Below are 27,408 nucleotides of genomic sequence, written 5' to 3'. Positions count from 1 at the left end.
ACTCAATTAAAACTTTATTTTGGAATCGGAAACACTAAAAGAGAATAATAAGAAATACTAACATTAAGATATTTGTATCTTATAATTACTATTATTCACTTAAATCTCGCACATTCTATAAATAAAAACGATTTAAAGAAATGCTCTTTGAGTCTTTTCAAGATTTTTATAAAAACTTAAATAATATTGATGCTAATTAAAATACACAGGAAATCTTAACTATCTTAACTAATCTTAAATATCTGGATCAAAGGGCTGTCCGTAACTCGTCCAATTGCAGGATTAAATAAATTCATTTTAAATACTCCATGGCTGGATCCCAGCACGCAGAGGCCGAATTTTAAGTATTTAAACCGCGTCGCTAAACCGCCAAAAACTGCTTCCAATTAACCCTATTCCCGCTGGGGGGGGGTCAATTTGACCCCCCCTGTAGTTTTTTTTACATAACTCAAAAAGTATTGGTTTGAGGCTGTTGAAATTTTCTGACTTTTCTTACATACCCAAAGCCCTCCCTTTAGGCCTAAAACCGGGCTTTAATACTAACTGCCTGAGTCCTCAGGCAAACTGCCTGAATGAATGCTTTTGCCTGTATGCCTTTAAACAGGGTTAACTAAAATCTTGATCGTAATGTTGAAAAGGTGCCTCTCATCTGGACGGAACTCCTGAGGAGCTTAGAGAAATTTTTCATCCTCATTGGGGGAAATTTCCTCCACAGGTCAATTTATAATTTACTGAATTCTCTTAATTTGTAATTAAGTTTTTTCTAACGCAATGTTTTTTCTTTGAAATTATACTTTTATCTGAATTAGTGCTTAATTACTGAATTCAATATTTAAATAAAAAATGGTTTCCAAAGAATTAAAAAAAGGTAGGTTAATCAATTCTATATAAAGTGATAACCAAAAAACAACAGTATAGCAATACTTACAAGTGTATTTGATGTTGTTACAAAGCAAATATTTTTATTAGACAATTATTAAATTACTAATTTAGTAAAATGGATCTGTTTAAACTTCACAATTTTTTGTCTCGTACTTATCGGATCCAAACACTTTTTAGAATTAAATAATTCCATTTCGATATTTTAGTAAAAATTGGTTTTTAAAAGAAATATAGTTAAATCCATCCAAATTAATTTAAATCCAACAGATGTTGCAAAACCAGATAATCTGAATAATTATAATTGCAGCATCCACTATTTGGACACATGGCGGGGATTGCCTATGTGTTTCTCTGGTTCATGAGTTTTATCGGAAATGGTCTGGTTATCTACATCTTTCTCAAGGTAGACATTTTATTTTAAGCTTCTTGCGATCTTTAGTTTTTCTTTTTTTGGGGCAAAGTTGCTTTTAATCCTTTAATTAAAATATGTATTATCATACACATTTTAGTTTAAATTCTACCTAGTTAATGCAAAAACATCGAAATAGGATTTAAAAAAATGCTATAAATATTTTTTGAACCAATCTTTTTGCGACTTTGCAATCAGTATTTATGAATACCACGCAAATACTAAAATTACCACAAATATTTAATTATTGAACGAAGGACATTAATGTTTTGAAGCTGCAACTTTTAACGGGTTGATTTTTACTTAAAATAGCTGTGCCTAGGATAGGCTCAAACCCTTCAGATCAGTCGGCTCCAAAAAAAGAAAATACTTATTTTTATTTTTGCTAAACTGAACTAATCTTTTTGTAACTCTCAACTTTTTATTTAGACTAAAAGTCTGCGTACTCCAACAAATATGTTTGTTGTGAATCTAGCAATATCTGATCTATGCATGATGACAAGCATGGTAAGCAGTAAATATGTTTGTTGTGAATCTAGCAGCATCTGATCTATGCATGATGACAAGCATGGTAAGCAGTAAATATGTTTGTTGTGACTCTAGCAATATCTGATCTATGCATGATGACAAGCATGGTAAGCAGTAAATATGTTTGTTGTGAATCTAGCTATATCTGATCTATGCATGATGTAAGCATGGTAAGCAGTAAATATGTTTGTTGTGAATCTAGCAATATCTGATCTATGCATGATGACAAGCATGGTAAGTAGTAAATATGTTCGTTGTGAATCTAGCTATATCTAATCTATGTATGATGACAAGCAGTAAATATGTTTGTTGTGAATCTAGCTATATCTGATCTATGCATGATGACAAGCATGGTAAGCAGTAAATCAATATTAATTATTTAATTATTAATTATTTGATAAAAAAAGCAAATTTTTAAAAATGATTTTCAAAATCAAAACTTAAATATCCCGTGTTAACATCGATTGTTCTAAAATCTAACTATTCTAAGATCAGTTCGGCTTATTGTTCAATTCTTTAAAGGAACTGATAACTACTCTCAAACTCTCATTATCTTTGCAACCTGATGTCGGAGACCTTTCGTTTTTTAAATTATGAATATCTAGATCACATAGTCAAAGTTTTGAATACCAAAAGATTACATCATCAAGTTGCAAATTTCCTATGTATTTCCAGTTATATTCAACTATTTCATATTAATTTAAGGAATTCCAGTTATATTCAACTATTTCCTATTAATTTAGGGTTTTCCAGTTATATTCAACTATTTCCTATTAATTTAGGGAATTCCAGTTATATTCAACTATTTTCTGTTGATTTAAGGAATTCCAGTTATATCTAACCATTTCCTGTTGATTTAGGGAATTCCAGTTATATTCAACTATTTCCTGTTAATTTAAGGAATTCCAGTTATATTCAACCAATTCCTATTGATTTAGGGTATTCCAGTTATATTCATCTATTTCATACTAATTTAAGGAATTCCAGTTATAATCAACTATTTCCTCTTAATTTAGGGAATTCCAGTTATATTCAACTATTTCCTGTTAATTTCAGAAATTCAGTTAAATTCAACCATTTCTGTTGATTTACGGAATTCCAGTTATATTCAACTATTTCCTGTTGATTTAGGGAATTCCAGTTATATTCAAGCATTTCCTGTTGATTTAGGGAATTCCAGTTATATTCAACTATTTCCTTTTAATTTAAGTAATTCCAGTTATATTCAACTATTTCCTGTTGATTTAGGGAGTTCCAGTTATATTCAAGCATTTCCTGTTGATTTAGGGAATTCCAGTTATATTCAACTATTTCCTTTTAATTTAAGTAATTCCAGTTATATTCAACTATTTCCTGTTGATTTAGGGAGTTCCAGTTATATTCAACTATTTCCTCTTAATTTAGGGAATTCCAGTTATATTTAACTATTTCCTGTTGATTTAGGGAGTTCCAGTTATATTTAACCATTTACTGTTGATTTAGGGAGTTCCAGTTATATTAAACTATTTCCTATTAATTTAGGGAGTTCCAGTTATATTCAACCAGTTTGTTGAGAGATATTGGGCCTGGGGAATCCTAGGTAAGCTCGTTTTTACAAAATGAATGAAAAAATCGAAAATTCTTATTTTTATAAACTGTTAGTTCATCGTCAAAAAATTCGAACAATTTACTACCAATTAATTTAGGTATTTTTGTTTTACTTTTATGAATGAATTTCTTTCAAGTTACTTATTGATTTACTTAATATCTTTAATTATGAAAATGAATTTATCTTTAGAATAAAAAGGGGTTTTAAGTTTTGTTTAAATAAGTAACTGAAACCAGTCATGGAAATAAAACATCCTGAAGTTTAAAAGAGAATTATGAATATAAATTTAATTTTCAATTTTTATCAAGAAATATTTCTGTTAATAATGTTTGGTACAAGGTTGTAAGATCTACGGGTGTCTGGGAGCCATCTTTGGAACCTGTTCTATCATGACAATGGTTGTGATCGGCTATGATCGATACAATGTTATCGTTAAAGGGTTTTCGGGCGTGAAAATCAGCGCTGGAAAGGTATTTTTTGATAATTCTGTTTTAACCATTTTTAATCGTGTTATAAATTTCATTTTTTTTAAAACGTTTAAAAATGGCATTTTTAACCTGAACTCACCTTTCCGAAATGTATATTTTTTTAACTGATTTTTTCCTTAATTTATGTGGAAGTTAAATTTAACGTTTTTGAAGAAAGTCTTCACTGCGTTACTTACATGACTGTTTCAAAACGGAACACTTTGACCCTTTATTTGATTTCCGATGTGAAAGACTTAGTCGTGGTAAGCAGATGAATTGTTTAAACTTCCTTCATTGTCTCTGCAGAATAAATCTGTCGTTCAAGAACCACAATTTAAAATGATCAATTATCAGGTTAGAAAACTAGTCTAAATCATAGACAAAGGTATAAAGGGTAATATTGTTAATCTGACGTGAACCTCTTGAACTGGAGGGTGAGTAACGTGAACCTCTTGAACTGGAGGGTGAGTAACGTGAACCTCTTAAACTGGAGGGTGAGTAACATGAACCTCTTGAACTGGAGGGTAAGTAACTTGAACTTCTTGAACTGGAGGTTGAGTAACGTGAACCTCTTGAACGGGAGGGTGAGTAACGTGAACCTCTTGAACTGGAGGTTGAGTAACGTGAACCTCTTGAACTGGAGGGTGAGTAACGTGAACCTCTTGAACTGGAGGGTAAGTAACGTGAACCTCTTAAACTGGAGGTTGAGTAACTGAACCTCTTGAACGGGAGGGTGAGTAACGTGAACCTCTTGAACTGGAGGGTGGGTAACGTGAACATCTTGAACTGGAGGGTGAGTAACGTGAACCTCTTGAACTGGAGGGTGAGCAACGTGAACCTCTTGAACTGGAGGGTGAGTAACGTGAACCTCTTGAACTGGAGGGTAAGTAACGTGAACCTCTTGAACTGGAGGGTGAGTAACGTGAACCTCTTGAACTGGAGGGTGAGTAACGTGAACCTCTTGAACTGGAGGGTGAGTAACGTGAACCTCTTGAACTGGAGGGTGAGTAACGTGAGCCTCTTGAACTGGAGGGTGAGAACTTCAATAGTACCTGTAAGATATGATCCTCACCAAAATGTTTAGGCTGCTGCTATTATAACCCTGCTATGGACATATTGTATTGTTGTCTGCTGTCCTCCATTTATTGGCTGGGGAGGATATGCTGCTGAGGGACTTCTGTTGACCTGCAGCTATGATTATCTTACAGAGGTCAAAACAATTCTTAATTCTTAAATTCTTTCATGTATACAACTCAAAAACTGATAATTCATTGCTTCAAATTATTATTTGATGACACTTAAAAAATTAGAAATTAAAATTTTGACAACTTTTTATTTTTCAGAACATTTTCATCCCGATTTCATATTTTTTTATGTAAAATAGTTCAATAGAATGTTAGACTCAGTCTAATAAGTATAAAATACGGCAACTGTACAATGTAGATTTACTGAATAAGTTAATTTTAAAGCTACTAGTAAACTATTTGATAAATGACACCATCTAATACACATATCATCTGTCTATTCTCCAGTTTAATAAATCTCATTATTTATCATATTTTAGAATTGGAACATCAAAAGTTTTTTTCTGTATGCTCTCATATTTAATTACATCTTTCCTCTTCTCCTCATCTCAGTATTTTATGCCCAGGTTAGTTTAATAAGAAAATCCTGGTTAAAAGTCAGTATAAGCCTTAACTTTCGAACCCATTTTTAACCATTCAAGGAATATTTATCCTGTTTGACAATTTCTACTTGTTAGACTACAATGCAGTATGTACTACCTGCTGCCGGTTTAAATTTGAACCACCGATTCAAAGTTGAAGATTTGAATCGGTGGTTCAAATTTGAACCGACGGTAGGCTGTTTAGCGACCCTGCAAATTCATTAAATTCGGTTTCTGGAAAAACTTTGTTTAGATTGTAAAAGCAGTTGTATCCCATGAAGCAGCATTGAAAGCTCAGGCTAAGAAGATGAATGTAGAATCTCTGAGATCTGGAGATCAGAGTGGGGAGAGTGCTGAGATGAAGATCGCTAAGGTATTAATCGCAACGCACAAACATACTGATCTGAGTTTATCAACAATTATGAAACTACTCGATCCAATCGGATAGAGAGAAGTAATAAAACTAAATAGACTACCAGATGTGGCTTACGGGGGGATGGGGTGACGCCCCCCTTGGAAAAAATTAGGGGCGCATGAAGAGATATTGCACCTTGTATGATAAACTAAATACAAATTCAATTATTCCTCCCTCTGGAAAATTTCGTAAGCCTCCCGGTCCTTGAAGACTATGCTGAACTTTGCTTTTGTTCTCCGGTTCAAGTTCAAGAGAAGAGGTTTTACTTAGTCTATGTAGCTAGTTCAACTCTTTCTGGCTTAGTAAATTGGTCTCTAGGACCGGATTCATTGAATTGGAAAGGTGGCTGAACTACATACCGCCGGTTCATATCCTAAATTGCACCAATTCTTTATTTGAATCCTTATGAGTATTTGAACCATCGGTCATAACTTAACAACATTCGTAACTAATTAAATCTGATCTCTGGTATAGTATTCTTTATGTTAAGGTTGCTATAACCAATGTTATGCTCTGGTTTAGTATTCTTTATGTTAAGGTTGCTATAACCAATGTTATGCTCTGGTTTAGTATTCTTTATGTTAAGGTTGCTATAACCAATGTTATGCTCTGGTTTATAATCTGGACTCCGTATGCAGTGATCACCTCTATTGCATGTTTTGGAAACCCAATGCTTGTTTCACCACTCGTCTCTCAACTGCCAGCTTTTCTAGGTTAGCGGGTATTTATCACTTCAAACCCTTTTTATCCTTATATCTTTACAATCTGATGCCGTAGACTTTTAAGTAGAGTTTCCAATCGGAATCCCGTTGCGCGGAATTGCGCACAACTGTTTTTGAATTGCGTGGAATTGTGCGGAATTACGTGGAATTACAGGGAACGCAATTGTGCGCAAGTAAAATCCACTTACGTTGGAACCCCTACTTTAAAAATATTTCAAACTATGAATCCAGAGATGGAATTTAAAGAATTTGAGCCGCGGTTTAAATCCGCCAAAATCCGCCAAAACCCGGTTTAAATATAGGGATAAGAAACTCAAAATAAATGAGGAAGTTAAGTAGGGTCGCCGATGAGGTCAAACTTTATAAATCCACCATTTATAAAATTAAGGGGGGGGGGAGGTATTTTGTAAACATTGAGAATTGTTTAGAATTAGTACGTCACAAAATTGATGTGTTGATGTATTTTGAATTAAGGATGAAAAATATTATTCATTGATTTGGATAATATCATCCATTTCCTTGATTTTCTTATATGGAAATATTTTCTGAAAAATACTTTTTTAGTAATATTGTTTTATTTTAGCAAAAGTTGGTTCAAGTTTGAACCCAATGGTGTACGCCATATCTCATCCTAAATACAGAGAAGCATTGGCGAATGAGATACCCTGTCTTGGCATAGGAATGATAATACAATGGAAACAGAAGTTAAAGATTTAACTTTACCCTCAGTGTAGCTAATTAATTTGCTGAAGATAAAGGACCTAATTCAATTGTTGAGTAGCATATGTCCGATTTACAATGGTACCATATCCTTATTAAGGATTATCGGATGAAAGATAACAGAGATATTATTATTTTCTTGCTAAAAATTGAGTTGTTGAAAGTCTAAGTCATCGATGAGTTTAACTCGAGTTACCCAGCACTTATTAAGAATATCTAAGTGATCGCTGATCAGACAAAGGTTTGAAAGGTACCGCTACGAATCGGCCATGCCACTCGATTAATGGGAGATCACTTTAAATACGTTTAATGTCACTTGAATAGATCAATGATTCAATAATTAAACGGAATAACATTAATAATTAAACGCAATGCCATTAATAATTACACGCAATGACATTAATAATTACACGCAATGCCATTAATAATTACACGCAATGACAACATAATTACACGCAATGGCATTAATAATTACACGCAATGACATTAATAATTACACGCAATGACATTAATAATTACACGCAATGACATTAATAATTACACACAATGACACTAATAATTACATGCAATGACATTAATAATTACACACAATGACATTAATAATTACACACAATGACATTAATAATTACACACAATATCTATATAATTACACGCAATGACATTAATAATTACACGCAATGATATAATAATTACTCACAATGACATTATTATCATCAATCGTCTGTACAGGAGAAGCAAGGAAAAATGATGGCGCTGAAACTGTTGTAGTTTCTACAAAAGAAAATGCGTAAATTTCCAACAAAAACCTAAGATAAAGATCATAATCTGATGCCTGTAGTATTAACGTAAACCACATATGTATTAAATAAAAAACCCAAATAAAAGATATTATAATAAAACATTGAATTTATTTAAAAGTCTGGATAGGATAAGCATATAGATACGACGGCACTGACTTTTATTCTTGTTTCTTAGATTCTAGATACCCATGACGATGGAGATTACACATTTAAAGGGAGTGTCTGGCTAGACATAGTAGTTGAGCTGAGAATACAGTGTTGCAGAGAAAATCATTTGAGACCTTAATACCTTTGTACAGTGTATAATTGCTATTTGCTAAACTCAAAAAACTCAAAGTTGAGTGTGTTGACTTATTTAGAAAAAGGTTAATTTCCGGGCAAAGGTGGGTTCCCAAACAAGTATCAATATAAGCAGTCGCATTCAAAATACAAGGGCGTATACAGAAATAAATCTGTTGGGAGGCTAAATATGCGCGAAGCGGAATTTTTTTTTTTGCTCTCCCCCTTAGAAGCTCCTCAGGGGGGAGGGGGATTTGAACTGTAAATTCAGAACATTTGGCTTCTTGGATATCAGGCAAAAGTATAAGATACTTTAAAGGTACACATACAGTCCAATTTTACCTTGCAAATACTACTTTATCTCTCCTTCAAAAAAAACTAGCAGTAAAACAACAAACTAATAGTTTTATATTCTTCACTCTTCAGTTTCAGATTTGAAAAGTGTTATAGCTCTGAGTTCTAGGGGGGGGGGGCCTTAAAGGTCTTGAGGGAGGCACTGTCCACCTTGCCCCCCACCCCTGTATACGCCCTTAATTAGAAAAATCTTATACAAAAATTTATTCAACATGCCCGTTTGATCAACTGACAAAAATCCAAGAAAAAGTAAAACAGATGAAACTGTAAATCAAAGAGAAATGGGCGTAAAGAGCATTGAATTCTCAGGCAGTGTAAATTCATATATTATAAATGTCAGCTAATATATAATTATTCCATTTCTTTGTGTTATATCTTTTCATAAAGCCATATTGTAGGAAACCTTATAAATCCTGATTGCAGATCATTACAGTTTATTAACTTTTAGAAAAGATATAAAAAATATTGTTTCTTGAAAAATCATAAAAATTCAGAATTTTTTACTATTTTCTTTAAAATTTGAATCTCTTTTTTAAAAATTTTAATAAAAAGAAATTTGGGTTTTATGTCTTTTGTATATTTTTGGTCCAATTCCTTCTTGGTTTCCAAAGGAAACCTTTAAAGGGTGTAACCTCCAAGAAGGTTAAGTTATTAAAGGTCTGATTCCGGAGATGTAAGGTGGTGGTTAGAAACTTATAGTTTTTTTCTTTTGAAAACTCAAGTTTTTTTTTATTTTCAAAACTTAAACTTTTAAAGACAAGGTTTATTTAAGTTTTGTTTAAAAATATTACAAAGATTCAGCTTACATATTGATGCGTTTATATTTTTGTTAAAGAAGACAGCAAACATATATTTGGTGATTTACTTTATACATATATAAATCAAAGTTCAGTTATAATTGCCTTTAATCACCATTTATCTGATTTAGGTCACAATTTCTATGAAAGAGATTCAATTTTTTTTAATAACTCCTCCAAAATATCCTCGAAAATATTGATAATTCTAGTATTTTAAATAACTCCGGCGATAAATATTTCTCAGAAACGTCTAATTTTCTAAAATGAGCTGGAAACCAAAAGAAGATGGAGTTTATATGGACGGTTTTTTCGGCCTTCATTATAAAGAAGGTATATAAATCAAATTATCAATGTTTGCAACAAATTGACATTATTTTGAAAAAACATGATCGAAAAAATAAAACTTTGTTCTTTAACTTTGAAACTCGACTTAAATATCTTTGAAAAGTAGACGTCTTAATTATAGCCAAATTGAAATTAAACTTCAAATCTTATTCCTGGGGGGGGGGGGTCAAATTGACCCCTCCCTCTGTAGTTTTTAAATAACTTAAGCAGTGTTGGTTTGAGGCTGTTGTAATTTTTGGCATTTCCTTAATACCCTCCCTTTGAGTCTAAACCGAGCTTTTATACTTACTGCCTTAGTCCTCAGGAACACTGCACGAATGACTACTTTTTCTGTAGCAAACTACATCTTTGTTTTGACCTATTTTCACTTGTCAGATTTTGCTAATTTTTAGCTTTTTGGAAAGCCTATGGCATAAGGAAACGGAAACAAGTTTTAGAAAGGCATTTTTGCAAATTATTTACAAACAAAATGTGCACATTTTTAGTTTTACTTTATTACAAATAAAGTTATTTAAAATTTTGCTTTTTTGCGAACATTTTTACTTTATAACTCGATTTTGTAAAAAAAAAGTTTGTTGCAGATTCTTAAAGTAGAGCACAAGAGCTTTCCAATGATGTATATTTGTCATATTTGGACATAAAACATTGTTATAAGAGGGGAAGGGGGTGGGGTTGTCAAATTAACCCCACTCCCCCCCCCCCAACCAGTGTATCCCTGTTTTCAAGTAACACTAGCAGTAGGATTTCCAGCGAACGAAAACTTATCCGAAAAATGCGAACATTTTCGTTCGTATTTCACAAACTTTTTCACTAAATATCGCAAAAGTGAATAAAGGAAAAAAATGCGACAATGTTGTGAAATTTTGCGAAAATTGTTTTCGGGAAACCATGGCCGCAATAAATAATTGCACAAAAAATGTTGTGGAATTCTCTGCTCTGAGCGCTCAGCATTAGAAGTTATATTCTATCACAATTAATAATTTCTCTTCCGTATTTTTTTCGCGAAAATTTCACATTTTTTCGCGAAGCAGATTAGAGCGAAATTTCGCGAGAAATTTTGTTTTCTCTCGCAAAAATGAAGTAAGTAAGAAAGTAACATTTATTGCACAATAACATGTTAACATATTAAACTGGCAGGAGATTTACAATTCGCAGGATTGCGGTTTACAACGTAGATCTTATGAATCCATTTTGCGAAACGATTATCCTCTAGGAAAAACCTCAATGTTTAAATATGGTTTAGATCATTATGTATCCCTATAGTGCTTTTCGGAGATAATCCTTGGATAAATAAGATTTAAATTTCTCTGGCGTCAATCATAATATCCTCTAAAATGTCGTTTTGAAAAATTGTTTTTGGGTCAGAAAGTTTGTTTCCTGCAATAAACTTATCGAGCAAATAATCTAGAATTAGTTTGACATCTCCAATTCTATTCGCCAAAAATATTTCAGCAATTACAGAACAATTTTTAAACCTAGGAGCTTCTCATTTTGATGGAATTCCCGAGGATTTGATGGAAATTTTTGATCCCCACTGGGGGAAATTTCCGCCTCAGGTAAATATTAATAAAATAAATGATTAAAATAACTGAACCCAATCGGTGAGAACTGTGAGTGTGTGGGGGGGGGGGTGGCATATCCTAGGCAAGAATTGGAACTTTAGCAGTCAAGATTTTATATATTCAAAATTCTTAAATCCGCAATTTGTTTCATTAAATATGAAAAATCTTTAAAATATAAAATATTGCAAAAACACTTGATTATTTTTGTTAGAATGTGAATCTTCAAAATATAAATAATATCGCTAAATATCTACTAACATTTAGTTTGCAATACCAAACTAACATCAAACATTGTTCGAAATCGCGAACAGAATGTTAGAAATATTTAAAGGAATTGAGTTTTTAACGACAAACTCTAATTTTCTAATCCATTTGTCATTAACTCTTTACAGCCTAATGGTGCAAACGTTTTATATTTCAAACTTTAATTTTTGAACCAACAGATCGATTATAATGTTAAAGGTCTGTGACATTAGGTTGCAGAGTTATTGAGATTGGAAAATTTAGGTTTGTGGCAAAGACGTTTAGCAAAATGTTTGTAATTTTGAATTTTGAATAATTATAATATACATTACGACCAAATAGATTATTAAGTAGAATAGGTGGCAAAATGGACTAATTATACATGACGTAACAAGTGTCAAACAACATTTTCTCACATTAGTTGACATAAAAAAGTGTTAATACAGAAAATAAAGCACTAATTTCACTGTAAGATAAGCACTTTATCATCACTATTTTTAATAATTTTGTCGGAAACATAAAACTGTTGACACAATACAGCTGAACTGAGAGTGTACAAATTCTACGTTGCCATCTATTGTACTTGGCAATCTATTTGAATACGAGAAAATAAGGGAGCTTTGCGCCCACCCTCTTATTTCAACTTTTAACTTAATCTGTGACTTGCAAGACTCTTCTCCTTGTACAGTATAAAACAATAACAACAAAAAAATTGCAAATTTTCCAATATTATTTCGCTCTTTTTTTAAAAATTTTACAATAATCAAAAGAATTTTGATACAACCTTAATTGTGATTTTGAGCTCCATATACATTCTCTGGGGTCATGTGAGGTCCCACACAAAATTTGGGCCTGATAGTTTTTGCCGTTTTGACTTTTATTGGATACAAACAGATAGACACCCCAGCATATATATAGATGGTATTAACTTGGAAATGGACTTGTTATCTACATTTTCCTCAAGGTAGGTATATCAGAAATTACAATATTTTTCTTATTCTAAATGAGGAAAATGGCAACATTATTCTCAAGGTAAATAAGGAATTACAACATTTTTCTGAAGTAAAATATTAGAAATAGTTTCCTCAAGGAATATTAGGATTTATAACATTTTCCTCGAGGTCTTTCATCAAAATTACAACATTTCCTAAGGTACACTAGGAAAACTACAAAATTGTTCTCAAGTATATATTATGAATAGAAATATTTTCCTCAAAGAATATTAGAAAATATCACATTTTCCTCGAGGTCCATTAGGAAAATTAATACATTTTCCACAAGGTCCATTAGGAAAATTAAAACATTTTTCTAAAGTATATTAGGAATAAAAATATTTTTTTTATGGAAAATTTGAAATTACAACATTATTCTCAATGCATATTAGGAGTTAAAACATGTTTCCTCAAGGTATATTAGGAATAAGAACATTTTCATCTAGGTATATTAGGAATAAAAACATTTCCTCTCAAGATTTATCAGGAATAAAAACATTTTCATCAAAATATATTAGGAATAAAAACATTTTCATCAAGATATATCAGGAATAAAAACATTTCCTCTCAAGATATATCAGGAATAAAAACATTTTCATCAAGGTATATTAGGAATAAAAACATTTCCTCTCAAAATATATCAGGAATAAAAACACTTTCATCTAAATATATTAGGAATAAAAACATTTTCATCAAGATATATCAGGAATAAAACATTTCCTCTCAAGATATATCAGGAATACAAACTTTTCATCAAAATATATCAGGAATAAAAACATTTCCTTTCAAGATATATTAGGAATAAAAACATTTTCCTCTAGATCTATTAAGAATAAAGACATTTCAATAAAAACATTTCCTCTAAAGATATATTAGGAATATGAACATTTCCTCTCAAAATATATTAGGAATAAAAACATTTTCATTAAGGTATATTAGGAATAACCTAACATTTCCTCTCAAAATATATCAGGAATAAAAACATTTTCATTAAGGTATATTAGGAATAAAAACATTTTCTTTAAAGATATATTAGGAATAAAAACATTTTCCTCAAGGTATATTAGGAATAAAAACATTTTCTCTAAAGTCAAAATATATTAGGAATAAAAACATTTTCCTCAAGATATATTAGGAATAACCTAACATTTCCTCTCAAAATATATTAGGAATAAAAACATTTTCATTAAGGTATATTAGGAATAAAAACATTTTCTCTAAAGATATATTAGGAATAAAAACATTTTCCTCAAGATATATTAGAAAAAAACATTTCCTCTCAAGTTATATTATGAATTATAACAAATTTTCCTCAGGGTATATTAGGAATAAAAACATTTCCTCTAAAGATACATTAGGAATAAAAACATTTCCTCTCAAAATATATTAGGAATAAAAACATTTTCATTAAGGTATATTAGGAATAAAAACATTTCCTCTTAAGATATATTAGGAATAAAAACATTTTCCTCAAGATCTATTAGAAAAAAAACATTTCCTCTAAAGATATATTAGGAATACAAACATTTCCTCTAAAAATATATTAGGAATAACCTAACATTTCCTCTCCAAATATATTAGGAATAAAAACATTTTCCTCAAGATATATTAGAAAAAAAACATTTCCTCTCAAAATATATTAGGAATAACCTAACATTTCCTCTCAAAATATATTAGGAATAAAAACATTTTCCTCAAGATATATTAGAAAAAAAACATTTCCTCTCAAAATATATTAGAAATAAAAACATTTTTCTCAAGATATATTAGAAAAAAACATTTCCTCTCTAGTTATATTAGGAATTATAACAAATTTTCCTCCTTAATTTGTTGAAAAGTAACTATTAATACTTTCCACAAACTCTAATATTCTATTTATCTTTGACACCTCTAGTCCTTTCGTATGTTAAAATTCGAGGTAATTTGTGTTAAATTCCTGTCACGTTGAGTTTGTGTCAAATTCCTGTCACGTTGATTTGTGTCAAATTCCTGTCAAGTAGAATTTGTGTTAAATTCCTGTCACGTTGAATTTGTGTTAAATTCCTGTCAAGTTGAATTTGAGCTAAATTCCTGTCACGTTGAATTTGTGTTAAATTCCTGTCACGTTGATTTGTGTCAAATTCCTGTCAAGTAGAATTTGTGTTAAATTCCTGTCACGTTGAATTTGTGTTAAATTCCTGTCAAGTTGAATTTGAGCTAAATTCCTGTCACGTTGAATTTGTGTTAAATTTCTTTTAGATCAAGGATTGATTTAAAAATTAATTCAAGATTATCAATATTTGCAAAAAAAAAGTTGTAACATGTCTAGACTGCTAGCCTGAGGACTCCGACCAATATGTTTGTTGTAAACCTGGCAGTCTCTGATCTTTGTATGATGACAACTCAGGTAAAAAAAAAATTCAGATTTTTTTGAAGGGGCCAACTTTTTAAAGTTTAGATCTTTATCGGCAGTTGTTAATTTTATGGGAGATTTAAAAAATTGAAACAATTATTAGAGTAGCTTTGCAATGTTTTTAGACATTGGCTTAATTATTTTTCTGTTATATAGCCGTTTCCACTTTTTGCCTATCCCAGCAGTACCCACTTCTGACTGTGTTATATCCTTATATTGAAATGATAAAAAAAGTAGGATAGGAGGAATTATTGAAAATGAATTGCACCCTAATGGTCGTTTCGAAAGAAAAGAAAAAAGAAAAATAATATGATTATCAATTTAGTCAAGGAATCAGGGAATCAAGGAATTGGTCCTTCTCCACAAACTATTGTTGTGATGATTGTTTTCATCAAATACAAGCCAGATGTAAATCCTATACATTTTCGAGATCAATAAATTGCACCCCTGCACAGTCCTTAAATATTCCCTTGTAGTAAGACCGTCATCTAGCTGAACCTGGTCTAGGTTCCTACGAGCAACTCCTCTAGATTTGAATCTCTCATCCAGCTGCTCTGGTTCAGGAACTCTGAACTCAAATATCTCGTTTAGATGCTTCAAGTCCAGACGTATCTGGGAAGCTGTCTCAGCCTCATTCAGCTGCTCTGGTTCAGGAACTCTGAACTCAAATATCGCGTTTAGATGCTCCAAGTCCAGACGTATTTGGGTAGCTGCCTCAGCCTCATTCAGCTTCTCTGGTTCAGGAACTCTGAACTCAAATATTTCATTTAGATGCTTCAAGTCTGGATGTATCTGAGCAGCTGCCTCAGCCTTAAAGAGCTGCTATCGTTAGACATTAGATATTTCAAGTTATGAATTCTGTTTGATCTAATAATCTAAACTTAAATTATCAAAAACTTTCACCATCTTGTTGCAAAGATATATAGATTAGAAAATGTTGTTTTTGTTCCAGGGGCTGCCGGTTGGAATAAATATGTTTATTGAAAGATACTGGATTTATGGAGTATTGGGTAAGCACTTCAAAGCACTGTTGTTAAGTGACCGTACATTTAAAGAGAAGCTTTGTCCGATTCACAACCATATACTAAATATGATCAATATTGTGGGAGATACAATGAGTGTTTGATTCTGTTAATTTTTTACATTGTAACTGACGCAAGAAATGCGTCCGTTACTAGCTTTTGGAAGAAAAGTGAACAACTTGATCAGACATAGCAATTAATGGTTCCATTGTGAATTGAACATGGCATTCTATAGATAGAGGGTGACTTTAAATTTACTTTACTTTACAGTCCCTTTCAGAATACGGAAAATACTTTTTCAATGTATAAAATGTATAGAATGTATAAAATGTATAAAATGTATAAAATGTATAAAATGTATAAAATGTATAAAATGTATAAAATGTATAAAATGTATAAAATGTATAAAATGTAAAAAATGTAAAAATGTATAAAATGTATAAAATGTATAAATGTATATAATGACATCTATTTTTAGCCTGCAAAGTCTATGCTTGCCTGGGGGCAATATTTGGAACCTGTTCTATCTTAACGATGGTTGTTATTGGATATGATCGGTACAATGTTATCGTGAAAGGGTTTAGCGGAGTCAGGATCACTGGCGCCAAGGTAAGAGATTTATGTCTTGTTGAATATAGTTTAACCAGTGTAGCTTGAAAATTAACTTATTAAATGAGATAAGTGTTTGTATGCTGTGGTTCATGTTCATTGGATTATTGAAAATTATATCTTGAGTTGCCTTCCAAAGTTTAATGAATCTCACTGTACACCAATACCTTAAACTCAAAATCTTCCTGACCATTTTTTTTCTTTATATATCTAAATATATTAAGTTGTAATCTCTGTTTGTCTGTCTGTTTGTTTGTTCGATCATAACTTGGGAACTCCTGGACTGATTTGACTCAAATTTTGATTGGAGAACTCGGGAGACCGACTGGAATGTTCTTGAATTTGAGATTCTAAGTTGAGTAAGTTGACTTAAATAGCGAAAAATCAGTTTCCCGGTAAAATCATTCAATTGCGGGTAAATGTTGGAAGTAAGTTTTAGTAACCTGGACAGTGCTAGGTCCCCAGGCTAGTTTATATTATAAAGCTCTTTGTTCATTAGGCTGAACCAAATTGGTTCAATATTGTAAGGAAACCCATGTGTTACTTTTGATTTAGGCAGCAGGAATCATCCTCTTCATGTGGGCTTATTGTGTAGCAGTTAGTGCTCCTCCTTTCATAGGCTGGGGAGGATATGCTGCTGAGGGTCTACTGCTAACCTGCAGCTATGATTACTTGAAACAGGTAAACTACTGCTAACCTGCAGCTATGATTACTTGAAACAGATAAACTAATGCTAACCTGCAGTAACAGGTAAACTACTGCTCACCTGCAGCTATGATTACTTGAAACAGGTAAACTACTGCTCACCTGCAGCTATGATTACTTGAAATAGGTAAACTACTGCTCAACTGCAGCTATGATTACTTGAAACTGGTAAACTACTGCTCACCTGCAGCTATGATTACTTGAAACAGGTAAACTACTGCTCACCTGCGGCTATGATTACTTTAAACAGGTAAACTACTGCTCTCTTACAGCTATAATTACTTGAAACAGGTAAACTACTGCTCACCTGCAGCTATGATTACTTTAAACAGGTGAACTACTGCTCACTTGCAACTATAATTACTTGATACAGGTAAACTACTGATAACCTGCAGCTATGATTACTTGAAACAGGTAAACTACTGCTCACCTGAGGATATGATTACTTGAAACAGTTAAACTACAACTCACCTGCAGCTATGATTACTTGAAACAGGTAAAATACTGCTCACCTGCAGCTATGATTACTTTGAACAGGTAAACTACTGCTCACTTGCAGCTATGATTACTTGAAACAGGTAAAATACTGCTCACCTGCAGCTATGATTACTTTGAACGGATAAACTACTGCTAACTTGCATCTATGATTACTTGAAACAGGTAAACTACTACTAACCTGCAGCTATGATTATCTATTTAATAAGGACTTCGCTCGTATACATTTGTATATATATATAAGGCAAATAGATTATCAAGTACAATAATCGGTGGCAACAGAGAAATGAACCAATTATACACGACGTCACAAGTATCAAATATAACAAGAAAACGAAATTTTCCAAGAATAGATTAAAAAGTGTTAAAACAGAAAATAAAGAACACATAAAATTGCACTTATGTTACTGTAAAATAAACACTTTATTCTAAGCTTATCACTGTTTTGTCGGACATCTAAATTGACACTTGTGACGTAAGAATACAGCTCTCCTACGAGTGTACAAATTCTACGTTGCCATCTATTATACCAGAATTTATTTGATATATGGTAACCCTTGAGTACCCCATGGGGTTACATAGGCTAAAAAAAATTCGACTTTTTTCTTTCAAAATCCACTATTTTTCCAATAATCGGATTTTTTTGAAAATTCGATTTTAAAAATTTTCAGGGGCAACGCCGGGCATTTCAGCTAGTTGATTTTATTGATGCAAATGATTTTTATTTAGGATTGGAACCACAAGAGTTTTATGCTTCATGCATTCATCTTTAATTATCTTTTCCCTCTCTTCCTTATTTCTATATTTTATGCCCAGGTGAGAACAAGTGATAATAGTTTTGAAATTGAAATGAATATGTATATATTGAATTTGTATAATTTTATTCTAAAACATCTTTTTGTATCACTGTATCCTTAAGACCATTGACCAAAATGTTAATTGTCTGCGACAAATAATTCTTTAGTTATAGACTTTTTGTCCCTTACTTACATATTAAAATTCTGAAAATATAAAAAAGAAAAAGTCCGTAAAATGACGATAAATTGTCTCTTAGTAAGGTATGAAAAGTATCAAATTTAGCGACAACAAATCAGTGATTAAAAATCCGTTTCTAAATAACGGTTTTTTTGTCACGGACTAAAAGTAATTTCATTATTTAAAGTTAAATAATTAAGTTTAATTGACTCATGTAAAGTTTAAAATAGTGTATAATGGGGAAGGAGAGGGAGGGGTTTCCCGGACCTGCCCCCCCCCCCTTCACCACCAGACATCCAGGCCTTTTTAGAGTTAACGGTTAAATAATCTTTATGGCAATTCTTTTAAACAATTGATAGAAAAAAACAGTATAATTTTATACAATTTTTTCAAATAAGTAAATTTTTCAAGCATATGAAACATGAACTTTGTTTCATGTTTGTTTACAAGAATTAGAAAATAACATTTGTTTAGATTGTAAAAGCAGTTGTATCCCATGAAGCAGCATTGAAAGCTCAGGCTAAGAAGATGAATGTAGAATCTCTGAGATCTGGAGATCAGAGTGGGGAGAGTGCTGAGATTAAGATCGCTAAGGTTTTGAAAAGTCCAGATAAAACTATTTTGATTGACAACCTGTAATTGCTTCTTAAGAACAAACCTACTGTACATTTCTTCTAAATTTCTTTAAAAATTATCTTCCATAAAAAAGTCAAATTTACTCTCTTGATTCATGAATGGGTCTCTATAAGTCCATATAGAGCATAATTATTTTTTCGAAAAGTTTCGAAAATTAAGTTTGAATTTAGGTTGCATTACAAATATTTAGGTTGGTATTGCACATGTTTAGGTTGCATTACAAATATTTAGGTTGGTATTGCACATGTTTAGGTTGCTATTACAAATATTTAGGTTGGTATTGCACATGTTTAGGTTGTTATTACAAATATTTAGGTTGGTATAGCAAATGTTTAGGTTGCATTATCAAATATTTAGGTTGGTATTGCACATGTTTAGGTTGCTATTACACATTTTTAGGTTGCTATTACAAATATTTAGGTTGCTATTGCACATGTTTAGGTTGCTATTACAAATGTTTAGGTTGGTATTGAACATGTTTAGGTTGCTATTGCACATGTTTAGGTTGCTATTGCACATGTTTAGGTTGCTATTACAAATGTTTAGGTTACTATTACAATGTTTAGGTTGCTTTTGCACATCTTTAGGTTGCTATTGCACATGTTTAGGTTGCTATTACAAATGTTCTGCTATGGTTCTGTATTTGGTCCCCCTATGCTATCGTTACCATGATCGGATGCTTTGGGAACAGTATGCTTGTTACACCGTTGGTATCTCAGCTCCCAGCTTTTCTTGGTAGGTTACATTCAACTATTATAGGGTTATCCCCGCAAAGGAAAGCGTTATTTTACTAAAGGCCTTTAAATCTTCTAAATTTTGTTTTCCGATGTACAAATTTAGTGGCACATTATAACTTGACAGAGAAAGAAACAAGAAAAATTCCGTCTAGTCGCCTGAAAAGTAGGGCTGGGCGTGTTACTTCTTATTTTAAATCGTTCGTTCCCGTGAAAGAAAGATCGTTCCCCGGTACAATATATTTCAGCTAAAACTGCGTCAGCAATTAACCCTGTGATATATTTTAGCTAAAACTGCGTCAGCAATTAACCCTGTGATATATTCTAACTGAAACTGTGTCAGCAATTAACCCTGTGATATATTTCAGCTAAAACTGCGTCAGCAATTAACCCTGTGATATATTTTAACTAAAACTGCATCAGCAATTTACCCTGTGATATATTTTAGCTGAAACTGCGTCAGCAATTAACCCTGTGATATATTTTAACTAAAACTGCGTCAGCAATTAACCCTCTGATATATAAAACTGCGTCAGCAATTAACCCTCTGATATATTTCAGCTAAAACTGCGTCAGCAATTAACCCTGTAATATACGCAATCTCTCACCCCAAATACCGCGAAGCACTAGCCCAAAATGTTCCATGTCTGGGAATTGGTGAGTAACAAATTATTCAAAAAAATATGTATATATATTTTTATTTTTTGTTGCAGGCGACAAGCCGAAAGAGGGCGGCGAGGATGTATCAGCAGTTACAAAAACCTAAATTAATTTATGCATTTATAACAGAAAATATAATAACCACAAAATCAAAAATTTTCTTTTATGTAGACTAAATTTTTGACTCTTGTTTATTGTGCAATGTTACATTTTGTTTTACAATGGACCAATTGTTTTACTTTCAAAGACTGGTTTCTAGTCTGTTCCTCCTTACAAGAACTTAGTTTTAGTCTTATCCTACTTAAAGGGAGCTGGTTCTAGTCTGAACATTTTTACACGGACTAAGTTTTGGTATAATCCCACTTGCAAGAGTTGAGTTCTAGCCTAATCCCACTTACAAGGACTAAGTTTTGGTATAATCCCACTTGCAAGAGTTGAGTTCTAGCCTAATCCCACTTACAAGGACTAAGTTTTAGTGTAATCAACCATACAAGGACTAAGTTTTAGTCTAATCAAACTTAAAAGGACTTAGTTTTAGGCTAATCCCACTTACAAGGACTTATTTTAGCCTAATCAAACTTAAAAGGACTTAGTTTTAGGCTAATCCCACTTACAAGGATTTAGTTAACGTCTAATCCCAATTACAGGGACTTGGTTCTAGCCTAATCTCACTTACAAGGACTTTGCTTTGTCTAATCCCAAATACAGGGACTTGGTTCTAGCCTAATCTCACTTACAAGAACTTTGCTTTGTCTAATCCCAAATACAGGGACTTGGTTCTAGCCTAATCTCACTTACAAGGACTTTGCTTTAGTCTAATCCCAAATACAGGGACTTGGTTCTAGCCTAATCTCACTTACAAGGACTAAGTTTTAGTCTAATCCCAAATACAGGGACTTGATTCTAGTTTGAACATTTTTACTTTCTAATGATGGAAAAACAAACATTGGATATTTATTTAAATCAGTAAAAAGTCAAACATTATTTAATCTGCATCTGCTATCTTAAATATATTCGATTAGGTTTTGTTTCTTAAATCCTCAGATGTTTATAGAGACCAGTCAGTCCTCGGTTGACGGGCCTTGGCTGAAAAAAGTACTTTTAAAGTTAATAATGATGAAACTTTATTTTAAAGCTCAGATATGTGTAAAATTATTCCCAATTTTTTTGAAATGATTTTCAGACCCCCTTCTTTATATTGCATAGGAAGAAATTAAAAAGAACTTACTGATTCAAATCTGAAAAGATACCCAATACGTTCCTATAAAGACACGAATAGAAATAATTATATGACATCACAGTTAGAAGAAATCCGTTTTCGACCTATTTTAAAATCCGATGACTGTTCGATTACGAAACTGCCGAATTATTTAAAAAATTAAACATTGGGTCTGGCAAATTGAATTTTCTATAGTGTCATTCAGAGTTATACAAACACGTTAAGAATTTTGAAGATGGCTTCTTAAAAACTTTTTAAAAAAGTGCTTTGAAGTTTGAAAAGTACATAACTAGGGTTACAAAATATGTGAAAATTATTCAACGGGATAACGTTTCGACCCTTTAAAGTCGACACCAGTCTTAACCTTTTCATCAGTTTTGACAAGATGTAATTATAGATAACCATTTTTACATATTTAAATTGTGGCTAAATAATTTGATTTGATTTGATGTGCATAAAAATATATTTTCTGCACTTTAGAAGAATATATATACTGACGGGACAGTTAGAACTGAATCTTAAATTGTCCAGGGTTTAAAATTAAAGATGAGAAAACTGACCTTGTCATGCATAATCTCTCTCATATACTTCAAGCTGGAGCTCTGCATCAGGTTCTCAAGGTTCTGCATCAATCTGATCATTGTCACAGCATTCTTCTTGTCTCCCTATCCAAGTAAAATTAAAGATCAATTGAGAAAAAAATAAAAGTTTTTATAACACAAGTGTTGCTGTTGCTCATGGTTAGAGATATGGAAATCGTTTTTGTGAACGAATAAAATTTCATGAAAAAACGTAATTTTTCATGAACAATCGTGTTGTTCAGAGAAAACGAACGATTGAGGAACGACTTAGATCGCTCGGAGAGTAAAAAAAAAATATTTAAAATTGTTTGTAAAAAGTTTGTATATCATTCGTTCGAAAGAATTTGAAAAAATTATCATTTTTTTGGCTGAACGAACGATTTTAGTTTGAACTTTAAAAACCACGAAAGATTTACACTGAAAGAACGATTTTATTGAACGAACAATTTTACAGAACGATCGTTCAGTCAGAAAATGAACGAAATAGATAAAAAATGAACGATCCTTTGAGAACGAACGAAATATTTAAATGAATTTAACACAGGTCTGCAGCTTTCGTAATTGTAAATTGGCGATACAGTCCAAACTATATGACTGCAAAGGTTTGCCCAGCTTGGATATTCAAATGTACACACAGGTGTGCGTGATTTAACGGACCAATCGAAAATCAATTTGATTAAACTTAAAGGGTGCCATCAAGCAACCATATTGAATTTTTTAAACCTTTTTTTCAAAAATGAGAAAAGATATGGATAAACCTGATCCATGGGCAATGAGATATTGACAACTCTGAAAGTTAATCATCCAATTATTAGACAGCCTCGACTTTAAAGTTTCATAGCGCCTTGGTCTTTGGTTTTACCTCACCAACACACTCCCCATTTTTTGTAGCTCTGGACAAAAAAATTTTAGAAATGCAACCTGCTTGTTTCTAGCTTGAGTATGAAAGAAAAAATTGGCAAAAAATACAGCTCTATTTTTGTGTCACAGCTTGCCAAGGCTGTTGGTAATTCTCGATGCGCTCCAGTGTACCGAAAATGTCGTCTACGAAGATAAATAGATAAAATCCTCACATGATGTCACCCTGGCCTCTATAATCAGTGACGTCATATGAGGTTTTTATCTATCTATCTTAGGAGACGAGATTTTCCGTACACTGGAGCACATCGAGAGTAACCAACCTCATTATACAATCTTGGATTAGGTCATCCTTTACAAATATATGATAATAAATACAAATTACCTTTATAACGTTCATGATCAGTTCCTTATCATCTGAAGGTAAAGTAGATAAAGAGAGTGGAAATAAATCCTAAAAAATAAGAAATATTTTCAGAGCTGAAAACTATTGTGGAAATCGAGATCAATACTATATCTCGATCTTTCTGCAAATATATTCGATATCCCGCATAATAACCGTTCTCAGTCATGGGTTGAAGGGAGCTTTGAATAGGAAGCTTTAGTAAGGGAAGGAATAACTAAAATAAAGAGATTAAGCATTGATCCTCAAGTTAAAAGTGTCACCAGTGGATATCGACATCAAGCGTTCGGGGTTTGTGTATCAAACACTAAAGTTCCAAGCTCAGGTTGATATTTTATGTAAATGTAAACACATGAAATTGAAAACAACGCATATTTGATTTGAATCTGTACTTGACATAAAACACAACAAAAACAGTTTCAATGCAACATTTTTGTTATCATTGAACACTGTGCTTGGTTTTCTATAAGAGATTTTTCACATTTTCTTATTTAAAAAATACAGATATTTAAATATTCAATTGATAAGAGAAAAATAATTGATAAATTGTACCGGTGAAAGTTTTTTTCAAATTCTTTTAATTTTCTATCTAGAAAGGAACTGATTACTCGAACCAAACTCTAAATGTTTAATGTCTAATCATAATAATTTATATATATATATATATATATATATACCTCACCTTAATCATGTCTGCCTGTGATTCATTGATTACCACCAGGAAGCAAACTATAGATATATTTTCAAAATCAGGATATAATTTCAAAATCAGAATATATTTTCAAAATCAGGATATATTTTCAAAATCAGGATATATTTAAAAATCCAGGATATATTTTCAAAATCAGGATATTTTTTCAAAATTAGGATAAATTTACATAATCAGGATTTATTTTCAAAATCAGGATACATTTATTTTCAAAATCAGGATATATATTCAAAATCAGGATATATTTTCTAAATTAGAATATATTTTCAAAAGCAGGATATATTTTCAAAATCAGGAAATACTTAAGAATCTATATATTTACAAATCAAGAATCAGTGCACGTAAAAAAAGCTATTTGGAAAAATTTATTTGATATATTTTAGATGATTAATGAGTAATCAGTTGGCTTATTTTTGATTCATTTTAAAATGTTGTTGGACTAATATACGTTTTCATCCTCTAGTGAGAATTTTAAAAATTGCAAAGTTGTTTATTCCTAACATTTGTTTTCTAACACTGTGCAAAATTTTGACCCTATAAGAGCAAAAATATGCACAAAACGAAACAAAAACGATTCAAAAACAAACGTGCAAAGCAAAATTGTTTTTTTTTGGCTCGTTTCCCCCTTTTTCTCTTGGGATAAAAATGTTGCAAAGTTTAATAAAAGCAAACTTTTTAAGAACCAGTACGTTTTGAAATATTAGAAGTTTTATTAAAAGTCTCTAAAAAACGTTAAAAACAAGATATACAAGTGATCAGAAAGTTTTCAAAACATATTTTTTTTTTCATAAAGAAGTTTTTGTTAAAAAGTATTGATATTGAAATATTCCTGCGAGTATAAGAGGGAAGGATGGTGCTCCGAGTATATGTTTCATTATACTCATTCTCATCTAGCCTCTACACACCTTATTTATACTTAGAGTCAAATAGAGAGGAGAGGAGATGGACATTGGACAACTATATAGAGATGAGATGGGGTGGACATTGGACAACTATATAGAGATGAGATGGGGTGGACACTGCACAGCTGGAGATAATTTATATAAAATACAGTTTATTTCAACTTGAGGTTTAAGTACTTATCTATAAATACATCCTGAGATTTTCCTGCTAGTTAGATATATATATAGTATATCTATACAAATATATTATATTGACCATGTTTGTTAAAACCAGAATTCAGATGTACTCCTTGCACTTTTCTTAGTTTCTCATAATATACTGAACAATTTGGGAAATCAAAATATTTCAAAAACAACGATTTTTTAGAAAATAAAACAAAATGGAAATTTTTATTATTTTCTAAAAACTTTTGTTGCTTAGTGAGCCCTGATCAAGAGATGAATACTCTAAAATTCCTTATATCTGTTATCAGTTCAGACAAACTACACATTGTGTTTAACATATCAATATTTATCAAGTGCAGATATTATATTAAATTGTATAACTGTATTATTAGTAGTCTAAATGAAAACAAAATTTTTCATTTTAAGCATCTGTGTATGTACATTAGAGATGGACACGTTCGAGGTTTTTCATTTCGTTCATTCATCGTTCGTGAACTACTTATTTCGTTTTTTTCAATCGTTAAAAAATGAATTCTTTCGTTCTCAAAATGATTGTTCTTTTTCATCTATTTCGTTTGTTCCTTCAGTAAAAAAATCATTGTTTTTAAAAGAAATTTTCGAAAATATTGTTTGTTCTGTAAAAAAACGATTGTTTTTTTTTATAAATATTTCGGAAAATTCGTTCCGTAAAAACTATCGTTTTTCAAGTTAATTCGAACAATTTTTAAATCGTTCGTTATTTTTTTCTTTCACGTACCTCAGATGCCCGTCTCTATACATATATGATGGCCATCTCTATATACTAGGCATATCATAGTAGTTTGGTGAAGTATTTTTCTTCTTATATCGTAAAAATAACAGTTTACAAAATATCAAAAAACGATAATTTTAATATATGTACGTATATATTTAACCCAATTCCGACTGACGTCTGGTTTAAACAAAATAGATTGGGGCCTGGGGACCTTCCTCCCTTTTTTTCTTATCGCGATACAAATCTATAACATTTGATACGTCTTTGGAATAATCTGCAAAAAAAAACGAAAATTTGTAAATATCCAAATGTTTATTCCGAAATATGGTTATTTTGTAAAAAATGTGCAAAAAAAATATGCTTACATTTGTTATAGACTTTCAAAAGAGTTATAAGATGTTGAAATCCAATGTCTAGAAGTAGGCCTAACAATAGATTTTTTATGGTTTAAAATAAGGCATTCAGGCAGTAAGTATAAAATGCAAGCTTTTAGTCTTAAGTGAGGGTCACGTGTTAGTTAAAAAAGTAGGAATAGGGTTTAAATATAATTTAAATTATGATCTAAATCATACATTAAAAAATGCATGTATAGAATATCAGTACAAAGAGAGATGAAGGCATCTATACAGTCTGCTAAACGTTGTTGGTCCTTAAACAAACTAGGAGGAGAAATATTTGGACGCAGATTTTTAAATTCTAGTGAAGGTATAATATTAGATCTTCCCGTACTTGTTCCATTGTAATAAATACAGTTTGAACATACCCGGATAAATTGCGTTGTACAATGTCTGTAAATCTAACTGCGCTAATCCCAAATGCG

At 31.7% G+C, this 27,408-nt stretch overlaps 2 protein-coding genes across 2 annotated transcripts; one reads left to right on the top strand and one right to left on the bottom strand.

The window, feature by feature from the left end:
* Positions 1-638: 638 nt before the first annotated feature.
* Positions 639-21,153, top strand: LOC111702787 (compound eye opsin BCRH1; the record flags this gene model as incomplete). The annotated part of the gene is given in 20 exon segments (XM_023474559.1): positions 639-715; positions 1,190-1,285; positions 1,721-1,798; positions 3,341-3,398; positions 3,747-3,877; positions 4,959-5,084; positions 5,439-5,525; positions 5,794-5,913; positions 6,542-6,668; positions 11,452-11,528; positions 12,706-12,741; positions 15,078-15,155; positions 16,114-16,171; positions 16,662-16,792; positions 17,348-17,473; positions 18,722-18,808; positions 19,442-19,561; positions 20,212-20,338; positions 20,899-20,994; positions 21,051-21,153. Coding segments are annotated over 20 exon segments (1,889 nt in total), but the record flags the coding sequence as incomplete, so codon positions are not given.
* Positions 21,154-21,931: 778 nt separating this feature from the next.
* On the bottom strand, positions 21,932-25,688 carry LOC111702789 (uncharacterized). The gene is made up of 5 exons (XM_023474562.1): positions 25,597-25,688; positions 24,741-24,787; positions 24,041-24,109; positions 22,777-22,881; positions 21,932-22,083 (listed from the first exon to the last, which is right to left on the bottom strand). The coding sequence occupies exons 1-5, from the start codon at positions 25,655-25,657 to the stop codon at positions 22,030-22,032; spliced, it is 336 nt and encodes a 111-aa protein (XP_023330330.1). The 5' UTR covers positions 25,658-25,688; the 3' UTR covers positions 21,932-22,029.
* Between the last annotated feature and the right edge of the window lie 1,720 nt (positions 25,689-27,408).

This window comes from Eurytemora carolleeae, unplaced genomic scaffold, assembly GCF_000591075.1.
Source record: "Eurytemora carolleeae unplaced genomic scaffold, Eaff_2.0 scaffold426, whole genome shotgun sequence".
NCBI lineage: Eukaryota > Metazoa > Arthropoda > Copepoda > Calanoida > Temoridae > Eurytemora > Eurytemora carolleeae.
The sequence above is the reverse complement of the archived record's forward strand: the minus strand, read 5'-3'. Positions and strand labels throughout refer to the sequence as shown.

Excerpts from the sequence above, each read along its gene's own strand:
- LOC111702789 (XM_023474562.1), bottom strand. The coding sequence starts at position 25,657 with ATGAGAATGAGTATAATGAAACATATACTCGGAGCACCATCCTTCCCT. Across the intron at positions 24,110-24,740 it reads CACAGGCAGACATGATTAAG|GATTTATTTCCACTCTCTTT; the intron begins GTGAGGTATATA and ends CTTATTTTTTAG. Across the intron at positions 22,084-22,776 it reads GAGAGATTATGCATGACAAG|CCAAGGCCCGTCAACCGAGG; the intron begins GTCAGTTTTCTC and ends TACTTTTTTCAG.